General features: G+C 45.5%; 1 protein-coding gene across 2 annotated transcripts in view; it reads left to right on the plus strand.

Moving 5' to 3' along the window:
• The first annotated feature begins 470 nt into the window (after positions 1-470).
• The window catches only part of REEP1 (receptor accessory protein 1), a 103,337-nt gene continuing 88,774 nt past the window's right edge, over positions 471-15,033 (plus strand). For both annotated transcript variants that reach the window (XM_032410517.1, XM_032410516.1), the window contains exon 1: positions 471-546. In XM_032410517.1, coding sequence (XP_032266408.1) covers positions 515-546 — 32 coding nt within the window. In that variant the 5' untranslated portion in view covers positions 471-514. The remainder of the gene's footprint in view (positions 547-15,033) is intronic.

The following is a 15,033-nucleotide window of genomic DNA, read 5'->3' on the forward strand; positions in this document are numbered from 1 at the left end:
CTGAGGAGGCTAGCCGCAGTGTCCAAGTGAGGGATGACCGCATCCCCAACCAGAACAGGTGTAGATAGATTCCCAAGGTCCAGGTGCAGGCCTTGGTTTCCCCACCATAACACTGAGGGTGGGGCGGCACCCGGGTCTCTGCCCCGCCGACGGGGCCACCTCAGGTTTCCATTTGAGCGGTGGGTGCACCAGGGAGCGCGGAGGAACCGCCCGAATTCAGCCGCGGGCTGGGGCGATGGGGTCGGGGCGGGTCCCGCGGATGCCCGATCCGCTCACCGCCCAATCGCCGCGGGCCCGCCGAGCCCCGGGGGGCTGGGGCCGCCGCCGCCGCCGCCGCCGGAACGTGCCGCGGCTGCGCTGACGCGCGAGCGCCGGGCAGGGCGGCGGGCGCGCTCAGTCTGGTGGCGGCGGCGGCCGTGCGCGGACGGACGTGCCCGGAGCGCCGCAGCCGCCCGCGCCGCCCGCAGCCGAACCGCGCCGCGCTGCCCCGGCCGCGCCCGCCCGCCGGCCCGCCATGGTGTCATGGATCATCTCCAGGCTGGTGGTGTAAGTGGCCTTCCCCGCGCCCCTTCCTTCCCCTCCTTCTCCGCCCCTGGCCCCCGGGCTGCGCGCGCCCCTGCAGCGCCCGGCCCGGTTCGCTCCGGCTATTAATACCCGGCGGCCGCTAAATTTAGCAGGTACAGTAGCTGCCGAGGACGCCTGCAAGCGGGCGACACAGGACGCGGCTGCTGCCCTGGGGCCGGGGACCTGCGGGCGGGGCGGCGAGGCCCGGGGCGCACGGGGGCTGCGTTGGGGGCTGCGACCCGCAGCGCCCCGGCCGCTTTTGTTCCCCGGGTGGGTGGGATTTGCAGAGGCCCCGAATGGGCGCGCCGCGGGGACACGCGTCTGTCTCCTTTGGGAGAAATGCTGGCGGGGTCTCCCGTCGCCGCGCCGCCACGCTTTTGTCGGGTGAAAATGACAGAGCCCAGACGAGCCTGGGGCGCTGCCTGGAGGGGTCGGCGCGGAGAAGGGTGGAGAGATGAAGGCGGGGCTCCTAATGGGATTGCAAGAATACTCCTTTTTAGGTTTCTCTGACAGCGGTAAAGCCAAGTAGAACATAGCGGGACGTGTATGAATCTTGGGGTAGACGCCTCGCGGACCCCATGTCTGATTCCTTTGGCCGGGGTTTGAGGGAGAGATAGGGGCGGGCATCTCCAGGAATTCACGGGAAATTTCGAAGTGACAGACAGCCGCTTGGGTGGTGGCGATGACACCCCCCAGGCCTTGCAGGAGAGCGCAGAGTCATCTGGGGTGAGGCCTGCGTGAAGTCACTGGGGGTGGATGTGGGGGGCGTTTTTCTCTGTCAAGCCCCAGAGCTGAGTAGACGTTTGAAGAGCTCCTTCCCTCGTGGATTTATTTCCCTTTGGGGATACACATGGCTGTTCCAGTTCCTCTCCTTCCCTAACCATTTTTGCCTGAGTCAGGACAGATTTGCCACCTGCTCAGGGGGAGCCAGGGCTGAAATTGGCCTGGAGAGAGAGGGTGGGAGGTGCACCTCCGGCTTTTTCTTTGTCTGGGAAAGAGGGGCTCCGGACTCTGGTTGATTGTGCACTATCACTCCCAACGTTGTGAAACATCTCTTATCTCCTGCCCTTCTTTACTGATTTTCAAAGAAGCAGCCAGAGGCAGCCTTCTGAAGTCATTCTCAGCTTTGTATCCCCGCCACCATTCTGGGCTTTCTTCCCAAAGCCAGAGTGGATGTGCCTCTTGGCCCCCCATCCTTCATTCCATGCAGGCCTCTCCACAGCTGTTGCGGACTGCTGGGGGTTTGTGCTGTACCTCGAGGTGGTATGTTAAATATTTAGAAGATTTCTGAGGGCAGAGCTGGCATGAACAATACAGGGAAGCTACTGGAACGCCTTGCCCCACCTCATGCCTGACCAAAGCCCGTCTTGCCTTCAGGGTGGTATTTTCTCTCCTGAGCTAATGTGTGATCTTCATATTTGGCAGCGGCTTCTGGAGGGCCCTCAGGGTGTGGCCCGAGACTCTCATTGGCCTGGCTGCAGAGCTCATTTTCTAGAGGTCCTACTGGGCTGGGGCTGGTCCACTGGAGAGTGAGGGCTTTGAGTCTGGGGTCCATGTGACCATCTTTAATTTTATTAGAATCCCCCTCCCATACTGCACAAGGCAGCTGAGGGGGTTGGAGAAAGAGGCATATGTTTGGGAGGGGTCTCAGTGTTGCTGTTACTTTTTAAAACCACGCTCCCCCGAAGTGAAGCTTCAGAGGACATAAATGACCAGGAGGATTGCCCCTCAGGTCAGCCCAGGACCTTCCGCCCCAAGGGAGAATTTGTGGGATTTGGAGTTGTTATTTCCACTGTCAACTCCAAAAGGTCAGAGACACCACCTATCCCCTGATCACTGTCTTTTTAGAAACCCAACATGGAAGTGTCAGTTGTCAATTATTAAAAACCAATTTAATAAGCAGTACCGGTTTCACATAAATAATAACCTGCTCATTATAGGAAAATCAGAAAGAACAGATAAATAGATTGAAAATCATCCACATTATTACCAAACAGATAGCTAATGGTAATTTCAAGAGGTATATTCTTCAAGATGTTTTTCCTATGCATATATGCACATACATTTATATTTCCAATTCAAGGAATTTGTTGATTCAGCCCAAATATCCATATACCTCTTAGTAAGGAGTGGGAATACTGAATTTGGAGTCAGAAAACCCTTGGTTCAAATCCCAGGTCTGCCTCTTGCCAACAGTTCCCAGTTCACAAGAGATCCTAGTTCAGGAGCTAGTTAACCTCATGTTGCCGTTACAAAGATTTCAAGAACATGTGATACATAAATTGCAGAGCATCTTCCACTACCAGCTCTGGAAGGGGCTCTCAGACTTAATCTACTCCTGTGTTTTTCATCCAGCCTGAGTGGGTAGGCTCTGGGCTCCCAGCCCTGATCAATGGGAGTAACTCCCCCTTTGTTTGGTTTGTGTATTCGGGTTCTAAATGAAAAATAATTTGGGAAATACATGGGTTTTAGCCCTAATAAAAACCACTCATCAGTTCTCCCCTCTCATCTATAAAACTGCAGAGGGAGTGTGCCTTGCCCAAGGACACAGGGCAAGCTGGTGAAGAAAACAGGCTCTGGATTTTTGGTCCAATGCCCTTTCCACCTCTGCCTGTCCTTGACAGTTGTCCGAAATTGATCTCCCAAGACCTCTGCTATGGCATCCTGGGATTTTGTCCACCAGTCCCGTTTCCTATAAGAAGCTTTTTCAAGGCTTTGTAAGCCTCTGTGACATCAAAGAACATTTAAGGAAGACCTATCACTGTGTTCTGAGAATGGAGAGGGAGTGTCTTCCTTCCAACCAGAGGCCTCAAGACAAGCTGATGGCGTCCAGGCACAGCCGGATGGTGCTTGTAGATATGTGTCTTGCCATTGGCTCTGAGTGTTTTTAGGACAGTAACCATGGCTTATTTCCCTCTCTGACCCCTCATCTGCTCCCAAGCCTCTTTTTTGAAGTACCTGGCACGTTGAGTGCACTCAGTTAAGGCTGGTTATGTGGAAGGAGCTCAGAGGCCCTGGGATAAGCAGGGGAGCCAGGCAGTGTTATCCCCTGGGCATGAAGGTTAGTGGGCATCAGGACAGGCTTACGCCCACTGGGCAAAGCTCTTGGAGTGAGAACCAATTGGAGATGCTGCTTTTTTGCCAGTTGTCTTCCTCCTAACTCCATTGGCTCAGCCTAGGAAGAATTAAAGACGAAATATTCAGTGTAGTGGCAAGGTTGGCTTTGTTAGAACCTAGTTGATATCTGCATGGAACACAGGGGCTCATTTATGACTGGCCTGCTTGCCTCCTTTACAATACTTTGTTTTCTTTACAAAGAACTCAAGTCTTAGGCACCAGTGAATTTTAAACTGGGGAGAGAATGTTTATGTGCCCTGGAAGATTCACACAGAGGTTGCTCTCTGCCTTCTTGGGAGAATGCACTATCTTGAAGCATTTATTCCAAGGAGCAGGTGTTGCCTCATTGTCTTTGGACAGAATTTTGGCTGAGGCCCAGAATGTTGGCTAAATGAATCCAGAGCTTCCCCTTTGGTTATTAGGCCAAAACTCCAGTTCACTGTGTGGGGAAAAGAGCGTTCTAATTTTTAAAAATTCTCCAAATAACTAAAAGCTATACAGAAGAAAGCCTTATTTCCACAGTGCACATCTTTTAAAAAATGTTAGTTTTTAGAAGGTCCAGTCTAATGTTTAAGACAGAGTCTTAGTTTAATGGCTGCAGATCTGGCTCTGTCCCAGGACTGTGATTTGGAGCACAAAGTCTATTTGTCCCAGTCAAGGATGTACGAATAGAGAGGACTGGAAGGAATGTGAGTTGTCCTCAAGATATTCTCTAACTATTGCAAAACAAATGGAAATAAGTGAAAATGCCATACATCCTTAAACATGGGCTTGCCTTTCTTTGGGGCTTGCTTTTAAAAAGTGGAATGCAGAAAAATGATCCCATTAATTGGAGGTTTAGGTTGGCTGAGGATTTATTTCCTGGCACTCTGGTATGGTAGAGGGTAGGAGCTGGGTAAATCAGTTGAATCATGAGAGGGAAAACGTTGAGCTGGAAGTCAGAGGATTTGAGATCTAATCCCAGCACTGGACTGACCCACTGTTACAGTCCTCAGGGTACCTGCTCTCACCCTGGAGCCCTGCTCCTGGCCTGTGAGACAAAGCTGTTGTCCAGCATCACGTTGGAGGTCCTGGCGCACCTCTAGACCCCTTCCTTGTCCCCTCCTCCCCCAGCTGGCCCACATGTACCATGTTTATTTATAAACAAGGGGAATATCCTCAACAAGTGAAAAATACCAGCTTCGATTTCGCTGCTGTTCTGCTGCCTTGGTCGTTGTTTATGAATCCTGCCTGCCTGCTGGGAAGTCGCTTCTGTGCCCTGTTCCCCACTGTGTCTTCTTTGAAGGTTAGCTCCCAAGCGAGGGTCTTACCTGGTTAATACTGGCTCAGTTTCCCCTTCCTTCTGAAGTGAGCTGTCTTTTCTGGAGCATGTATTATTTGGAGGAGGAAGAGCCCTGGGAAGAATGACAGAAGAGGGAGTCAGGCCCTCAGTGGCCACCTAGTGAGGCTGCAGTTTTGTATTGTGTGTGTGTGTGTGTGTGTGTGTGTGTGTGTGTGTGTTTTCCAAGGAGGTTCCAGAGGCCGGGGGAAGACAAGAGTCGCAGCGCATGGCACGTTTGGATTTTCATTGTCCAGGATGAGCCACGCACATGCCCAGCTGGTTGCCAGGATTCTTGGTGTCTGTGAGAATTTTTCCAAGAACCAGCAAGAGCCCAGGGGGTGTCATCTGGGCTATGAGGACGTTTTCCTCTCACTTCTGGGCCTTGGGTGGATTGGCCCCAATGGATTGGAAGATGGATAGTTCTATATGTTTGTTTTGAACTTTCAAATCTCATCTGTCTTCACACAGAAGCACATTGTTTTCCCCTTGGGTTTTCTTTAGTCACACCCAGGGCCTTTTCTGGGATTACAGAAAAAAAGGAAGCATAGATAAAGGACCAAGTATTTGGCACCCAGTAGGGGTGTCTGAAGGAATCTTTTTTTTTTTTTTTTAATATTTTATTTATTTATTCATGAGAGTCAGAGAGAAAGAGAGAGAGGCAGAGGCAGAGGGAGAAGCAGGCTCCCCACCCAGCAGGGAGCCCAATGCGGGACTTGACCCCAGGACCCTGGGATCACGACCTGAGCCGAAGGCAGATGCTCAACCATCTGAGCCACCCAGGCGCCCCTGTCTGAAGGAATCTTGACGGGTAATCTGGTGCAGGCCTTCAAGCATGGCACGCGTACCTAGACCAGGGATTGCAAGTGAGTTTCATGTCATGATTGATAGGAGGCTGCCTGGGACACTATCTTAACAAGTAGGATTCTGGGTTGGACTCCATGGGGTGGGAGTCCCATGAATGTTTCATGCAGGGAAGAGGATAATGGGGGCACACCTGTTGGTTCATCAGCCCATTCCTGATCCGAGAATCCCACCATCAGAATTTTATCACTGCCCTCAGTTAGTAAACAGAGAGCTGCATTCTTTACCTAAGTTCACATCCCTGCCTAACATCCCACCTCCATTAGGCCTTGTCAGTCACTGGAAGTTCTAGACCAAAGGTGTCTTCTTCTTGCCAGTATAGGGGCTGTCCAGCCTGGTGGCTCTCTTATCTGCCTCTTTCCTCTTAGGACCATCACTCATATAGCACATTTTCCCTTTTTTTCTTTGCCTTTCACCAGTCATAGCTCAGTTAAATTCTACCCTGGCCTTCTCTTGTGTGCTTATGCATTCACATCCTTTCTACCTCCTTGTAGGGTCTATGGATGATCCTCTGGGCTTCAAAATGAGTTTCCCTTCCCTTCTTGGCAACATACCCCATCCTACTTCCCTCCACTCAGCCACAGGGGTGGACACGTGACCGAGGCCTAGCTACACATTTCCCTGGGCACAGAGATTGGTCCAGAGGTGGGTATGTGACCTAAACTGAGCCACCAGGTCTTTCCCCAGAGCTTGTTGATTTGGAGCTAAGAGAAAACATCCTTGCCTATAGGGTCCAGAGCTGGAAAGATGTGAAGGTGGGGCTGTTGGTGGCTAAACCCCCTGGCATATGGAGAAGACCTGTAGGCAAAAGGGGAGAATTTGGCAATGCAGAGGTAAACGGAGAGGAGATATTGGTTTGTGCATTTGCCTCTCCTTAAGGATCACCTCTGTTTCTTTGTCTCCCTCACAGCTCTTCATGTGTAGTAGGTGCCAGTGAGTGAGTTAGGACCTGGCTACTCAAAGAGTAGTCTGTGTACCAGCAGCATTGGCATCCCTGGGAGCTAGTTAAGAATGCAGAATCCCAGGTCCCACCAAGACCTCGTGAATCTTCATCTTAATAAAATTCCCATGAAGCTCAGGAAGTGCTGAGTCAGATATCATCATCTCCCCTGTGAAATGAAAAGAAATTGACTTGTCTAAGGTTCCTGTCATTGGCTGTAGATCCAGAATTCAACCCCAAATGAGCCATTTGTGCTGGACTGTGATTCATCCTTCCTGGTTCTGAGAGGTCACAACCCTGACTTTTTATGAGTTCTGGATGGCATCATTGGCCTCGCCCAACCAAGTACCCAACCACAAACCTTTCACAGATGGGCTGCCTAATTGTGATCTGTGTAAAATTTAGTTTTGCCTGACTTGGGGTTTAGACTGCCAAGACAATGCCTGTCAGATGTGATATTATGCTGAGCGGATCATGCTACTCAGAGGAGAATGGGATACAGCCCATCTTGAGAGAGAGGCATGGTAAACACAGTCAGCTGATGCTGGGGACTTACAGTGGATTTTCAGGAACACTCAGGGACTTTCCTCATGAGCAGAAGAGGCCAAGAACCAGTGGTCCCCATGTGTCCCTCTTGAGGAAGTTGTAAGGATCCAGCAGGATCTGTAACCTCTTCAGGCCAGGCCCTATGTGCTGTGGAATCCAGTTTTATCAGGAAGTCCTCTTGGCTCTCTCTTCAGAATATTCCCCCATCCAACTGACTCCTACCTCCACTGCCACCATCATGTTCCAACCCCATTATTGCTCTCCCAGACCATTTCAAAATCCTCTTAATTGTTTTCCCTGCTTCCACTCCTGTCCCTCCAATGATTTGTTTCAAATATAAGACAGGTCATAACTTTCCCCTGCCATTTAAAAATTGTCCAAAGAATTCCTGTGACGTTAATAATAAAATTCAGATTCCTTACCATTCTTCATGAGACTCAGCAAGGCCTGGCCCCTGCCCACTGCCCTGAACTCACCCTGTACTGCTCTCCCCACACTCAGCTCCAGCTTCCCCACGATTCCTGGAAGGTGGCAGGCTTGTCTCACTCAAGGACCTTTGTACTTGATCTTCCTCCTGCCCAGGACACACTCCTCTAGATGGTCCATGGTCATTACCCTCTTTCCGTTTAGGTCTCTGCTCAAATATCACCTCTCTAGCAAATGCTTTTTCTGACTGTCTTCTCCAAAATACATCTCATATTCCACTCTATCCCCTTCCCACTCCCTGAAATTATGCTTTTAATTCATTTGTTTACTGGCTTATGGTCCGTCTCCTCACATAGAATTTGATCTCCATGACTTTTGAGACTTTCACCTTGTTCACAGCTGTTTTCCTGGTGCCTGAAGTAGTACCATGCTCACGCTAGGTGTTATATTTGTTGAATGAATGATGACTCAGTATTCCCTTTGGGATGAGAAGATTCTTTTTTAAACCTACGTTCGTAGAACCTTGATTTGTGACCCCTCTAAGCCTCAGTTTTCTCATCTGTAGAATGAAAGATTTGATTTCTGTTTCTAGCAGTATGAAAAACAGTGGTCTGGAAGTCCTCTCATAAAACTAAATTTAAAAATTCCTAGGGACGCCTGAGTGGCTCAGTTGATTAAGCGTCTGCCTTTGGCTTGGGTTGTGATCCTGGGGTCCTGGGATCGAGTCCCGCATTGGGCTCCTTGCTCGGTGGGGAGCCTGCTTCTCCCTCTGCTTGCAGCTCTGTCTGCTTATGCTCTCCCTCTCTCTCTCTGGCAAATAAATAAAATATTTTTAAAAATATAAAAATTTCTAAAAGTTCTGGATAAAATATAAGTGATTCCCTCCATAGCATAGTTGAGCTTTTCAGTAAGGGAATTTGCCAGAAGACAGAACAGAGAGGGTATCATTTTGCAAGGCTGTAAACTAGTCCTGGAGCAGGTGCTTAATGGATTATCCTGAAATGTAGCTGAAATCAACAGCCATTTTGTTATCATCTCCCCTGGCTCTGTGGGTCAGGAGTTTGGACAAGATGCAGGATACAAAACTCATCTCCACTCCATGATGTCTGGGTCTTCACTGGGATGGTGCAAATGGCAGTGGCAGACTGGACATTTCTTTCTTTTCATGTGTTCCAAGGCCTCTTCATGTGGTCTTCCTGTGTGATTTTTCCAGCATGGAGGCCTGAAGACAGTCCAGTTTCTTATGTGGTGGCTCAGGACACCAAGAGTGAATGTCCAAGAAGCATCAGTAGAAACCCTAGGACTTGTTATGACCTGGTCTCAGAAGTCCCAGGATGACACTTCTACATTCTATTGGCCAAGTGAATACTAAGGCCAACCTAGATTTGAAGGGAGGCGGATTAGACTCCACTTCTCAGTGGGAGGGATAGCAAATAATTTGCAGCCATCTTTAATATACCAAGCAAGAGGATTGGCCTAGCTTGGATTTAATATCTGCATAGCGAAAAGAGGGTCCCTTGGGTCTATGGAGATGATAAGTCAGAGCTGAACACTTGCATATAGCTGAGAGTTGAAACACTATTCTGCAGTGTAGTCCTGAGTAGAAGGATAGACCTACAAGCATAAGGAAATGACACTGAAGCTTATCTGTCTTGCCCTGTGTTCTTGGTGGGGGAAAAAAAGTCTCCCTTGGGACTTTGAAACCATCCATGGACCTGTCCTCATATGGGTTTGGGGTCTAAATGATTTCATCCTTCATGGTCTGAATACCCATGGCTGAGAGATTAACATGAAAATTGGTCCTGGGCCAGGGTTACTCCTGGATTATCTTGCAGAAATTAATCCAGTCTCTCTAAGGGCCTTCAATACACATTGTACAGAATTAGCTCAAAGAACATGAATCCACACTCCAAAATTACAAAATGCCTGAAGTAACAGCCACCCTTAAGCAGGAGTTAAACACTACCAGCAGTAGGCTTAGCCCTTTAGACATAAATAAATGAATAATACACGTATATTAATTATATATATTATTTATCTACAATAACTATTACTTAGAGTCCTTAGAGTAAGTCTTTCTAAGTGAAAAAATAAAGAATTGAAAATACAAGAAGACAACAGATCCTGGGGCTGAGTAGGGAGAGGAATGGACCCATTGGAAAAGAAGCAATTCTAAAAGTAGAAAATAGGGTGCCTGTGTGGCTCAGTCGGTTAAGCGTCTGCCTTCGGCTCAGGACATGATCCCAGGGTCCTGGGATCGAGTCCCCCGCATCAGGCTCCCTGCTCAGCAGGGAGCCTGCTTCTCCCTCTCCCCCCTGCCCCTGCTCATGCTCTCTCTCTCTCTCACACACACACTCTCTCTCTCAAATAAATAAATACAATCTTTAAAAAATATAAAATAAAAAAATAAAATTAGAAAATAAAGTATTGAAATAAAAACTCAGTGGATAGTTTAAAATGATGAGAGATTGAACACCAGGGGAGGAGTGTTTTCCACACTACATCTTAGAGCTAGAGGCATTTTACCGATCTCAGGCTTTTGTTTGATTGAGAAAGAAGACAGGACCGGAGGGGTTAGGTCATTTGTCAAGGTCCATAGCCTGATAGGCTAGGCCAAGACTTGAGGCCAGGTCTTAGTTTCTGAAAGTGCTTAGTTTTATGTTGTTACTAGGGGTTGGACTAGGGCCAGTGGTGACTAGAAGACAAACATTTGGCTTGATAGAAGGACAGGATTTCTAGTAATTGGTGCTAATGTGAGGCAACGAGTTCTTGGCTTCCAACCCTAAGACCTCCCAACTCTAAAACTATGACTTTAATATTTTCCCTTACAGTGGTAGAGGAAGAGAGAGAAGAGTTATTGGAAAGATTCTCTTTTTCGGTGGGTAGACCTTCTGTCCTTGAACAAGATTGACTGATTGATTCATTCATTGATTCACTGCCTATTTATGGACCATTTGCTTTGTGCCAAGCTCTACTCTTGATACCAGGAATATAAAGATGAATGGATTCCAGTTCCATATTTGAGAAGTTGGTAAGGTCACATAGCCAGTCAGTGGGAAACTTGGACTTGGATTCAAATGTCCCCCCTGCCCAGCCAGCACTCTTTCCATCAAGTGGGTCTTTTGTGGGCACGTGTGAATGACTTTTCTGGCTTTGGTTGGAAATTGTAAGGAGGAGCCCTTTCAGCAGGGGAAGTGGTTCATCTGACATATGAAGGCATTGACCCACTGCTGCATCTGTCTGCCTGGGGAACACTGTGGCATCCAATGTTGGGAGAGAAGAGGCACAGGAGAGGATGTACTGAGTGAAAATGGTCTGGGACAAACAGGTGGGTGAGGTTGAGCATCTTCACCCACTATATTAGTCTATAATTGCTGCTGTAAGAGCTACAAACTTGGTGGCTCAAAACAACAGAAATACGTCTCTTAGAGTTTTGGAGGCCTGAATTCTGAAATGAGCCTTCTGGTGCTAAAATCCAGATGTCGGCAGGAGTTCTGGAAGCTCCAGGGGAAAATCCATTCCTTGCTTCTTCCAGCTTCTAGTAGCTGTTGGCATTCTTCATGACCACATCCCTCCAGTCTCTGCTTCTGTCATCACTTAGCCTTCTCTCTGTCTTCGTATCCTCCTCTGTCTCTCTCCTACAAGGACTCTTGTGATTACATTTAGGGCCCACCTAGGTAATCCAAGATCCTCTCCCCATCTCAAAATCCTTAACTTAAGCACACCTGCCATGTCTCTTTTGCCATAGAAGGTAACATTCATAGGTTCTAGGGACTAGGCCCTGGATAAATTTGGCAGGGCGGTGGGGGGCGGGGGGGGATGTTGTTGGTCCTGCTGTCACTAAGCTGAAGAAAGTTCATCTAAAAACAGACCTAAGAAAGGTGAACACTCTGGGGTTCTAGCATCTTATTTTGTCTCCATTTCCAGACTTTCCTTGATTTGTAAAATGCAACAGAAAAGACTGCAAATAAATGGTGAGGGTATAATGGAAAACAATTCAGTAAACACTCCTTTACTCAGTGCCTGTTTAAGAAATAGAACATTACTTTCATTGTATCAGTATACTGCCACTGTTGATGGATGTTAGGGTTCTTTCTAGATTTTTATTTTTCTCTTTCATTCTTGTAAAGAGCTCTGCAATGAACTTTCTTGTATGTGTTTCCAGGTATACCTGTGCACAAATTTCTTTAGGAACAGAATGGCTGAAGCATAGGATATAGGCTTTTTTTCCCTTGCCCAAATAACATAAATTAAATTTTCATTAGATGTGTAGGTCTTTTTCTGGGCTCTTTGTTGTGTCCCATTAACCAATTTGTCTGACCCTGCACCAGGACCACACTGTATTAATTATCATAACTTTATGGAGATTCTTGATATCTGGCCTGGCAAGGCCCCTCCACATCTTGTTCTTCATAAATTATTTTCCAAAATGGTTTTCCTTCAGCTATATATATATATAAATTATAGGAAATTATATATATATAATATAAATTATGTATATATAACATATATATAATTTCAGTTGCACCAAGACTTTACTGTCACTTAATATTGTCACACTTTAGAATTTTTGCCAGTCTGGTGGGTACAAAATGGAATCTCGTTATGGTTTTAATTTGCATTTCCCTGAATACTAATGAGATTGAACATCTTTTCATATGTTTATTGCCCATTCATGTTCTCTCTCCTGTGAAGGGCCTGTTCAAGTCTTGCCAAATTTTCTCTTATCCTTACCTTATTAATTTGTAGGAGTTCTTTAAATATTCTGGACCCTAATCCTCTGTCGCTTATGTGTTACAAATGTCTTCTTCCAGTCTGTGGTTTATTTTTCCATTTTCTTTATGGTGTATTTTGATGAACAGAAGTTCTTAATTTTAATGTAATGAGTTTATCCATTTTTTCATTTATAGTTTATACTTCTTATGTCCTAGGAAAACCTTACCTACCTGACATAATGAAGATATTCTCCTACATTGCTCCTAGCCATTTCATTGTTTTGCTATTCACATTTAATTTCTTGCTCCATCTTGAGATGATTTTTGTATATGATGTGATTTAGGATGCCAGAATTTTTTTTCTTTTTTTTTTTTTATAAGCAAAATGTTGTCCAAACACCATTTATTATAAAGTTCATCCTTTTTCTTCAGATCTGCAATGCCCAGCCTTGTCATACATTAAGTTTCCGTAGATGTGTGAATTTGTTTCTGGGCTCTTTCTTCTGTCCCATTGAATAGTTTGGCTCTGCGGCAGTACCACTGTCTTAATGGCCCCAGTCTTGATGTCTGGAATGGCAAGTCCCCCACCTTCAAGAGTGCCTTAGCACTTTCTTCTTTCATATACAGGTTTAGAATTATCTTAGAATTATGTGTTTTCACAGACACACACACTCACACTTGCTCTAAAATCTGTTGGGAGTTTGATTGGAATAGCATTGAATGTATGAGCCAATGGAAAGTTGATGTTCTTAAGGTGAGTGTTCTGATCCATAAACATGGTATCTATCTCTTTATTTAATTATATTCAGTAAAATTTTGTGAGTTTTGCTGTGTCTTGTATGTCATTTGTTAGATTTATTCCCAGGTACTTGATATTTGTTGATACCAGTATATTTAGTATCTTAATAAAATTTTCATCTTCCAGCTATTTGTTGGAAGAATGAAAGCTTGCTAAACTGTAGATTCTTTTGGGATTTCCAGATAAATAGTCATGTCATCTGAGAATATAGCACAGTGTTGTGTCTTTCCAGAAATTATTCCTTTTTTCCCCCTACCCCTTACTGTAATGGTAAAAATCTCTAATGCAAGGTGACTAAAAGTGGTGAAGGCAGGCATACTTGCTTTTTTGTTCCTGATTTTAAAAGGAATGCTTCAACATTCTCCCATAAAGTATTGTGCTTGCTGTAGGAGTTTCAGAAATAAACTTTATCACTCTAAGTTTCTTTCTATTCCTAGTTTGCTCAGAGTTTTTATAATGAATGATACTTTATTTTCTCTAATGCTTCCATTAAGATGGCAGTATATTTTTCTGGCCCTTAATCTGGTAAGTGACAAGTTGTAATAATTATTTTTGCCATTAAGCCAACCTTGCCTTCCAGAAAAAACTGAATTCAGTCACACAGTTTTTCTTTTTTGTGTTGTTAGAATAATCCTGGATTCAATTTGTTAATATTTAGTTTAGTTAATATTTAGGTTTTTTTAAAGTTATGTTTGTGAATGGTATTGGCTATATTGTCCTTGTCTGGTTTTGGTATTAATATTATGCTAGCCTCATAAATGAAGTGGAGGGTGTATCCTCTTTTTCTATGCTCTGCAATAGTCTGTATAAGATTAGATTTCTTTCTGGAATAACTTGCCAGTGAGACCATCAGGGCTAGGTGCTTTATATATAGGAAGATTTTCAACTAGTTATTCCATTTCTTTAATGGTTATAGGTCTTCTCTATTTTCTTCAATCAGTTTTAGGTGAGGACTTGATTTAAAACATTTTCCCAAGTTATCGTTAACATTGCTTCTGCATCCCATTACTTTTGACCTCTTCTTCTAGCACTCATTAGACATAAGTTAGATATTCTTACTCTGTCCCCATATCTCTTCATTTCTTATTTCTGATTCCTTTTTCTGTCATTGTTGCATTATGAATAACTCCCTTCATGTCTGTCTCCTCAGCCATTTCTCCTCAGCTGCTGAACATCCATTGCTTGTTAAATTTCAGTTATTGTATTTTCAAAATTTTATTAAGTTGTTTCAGAATGGTTTGGACATGTTTTATGGTCTGTGTTCCTTCCATCTTTTAAACTCAAGTTTATTCCTTTAAACATTTATTTTATATTCTGAATCTGATAATTCTAACATCTAAGTTCTTTTTGAAGGTCTAACTCAACTATCTCTTGTTTCTGTTGGCTACATTATACGAGGTATGCATTGTATGTTTTCCAATTTAAAATCAATTGTTCTTTCTTTCTTTCCCTCCCTCCTTCCCTCCTCCCTCCCTCTCTTTCTTTCTTTCTTTTTTAAGATTTTATTTATTTATTTGACAGAGAGAGACACAACGAGAGAGGGAACACAAGCAGGGGGAGTGGGAGAGGGAGAAGCAGGCTTCCCGTGGAGCAGGGAGCCCGATGCGGGGCTCAATCCAAGGACCCCGGGATCATGACCTGAGCTGAAGGCAGACGCTTAACGACTTAGACACCCAGGCGCCTTTCTTTCTTTCTTTCTTTCTTTCTTTCTTTCTTTCTTTCTTTCTTTCTTTCTTTCTTTCTT

Source organism: Phoca vitulina, unplaced genomic scaffold, assembly GCF_004348235.1.
Source record: "Phoca vitulina isolate PV1807 unplaced genomic scaffold, GSC_HSeal_1.0 scaffold12, whole genome shotgun sequence".
Classification (NCBI taxonomy): Eukaryota; Metazoa; Chordata; class Mammalia; order Carnivora; family Phocidae; genus Phoca; species Phoca vitulina.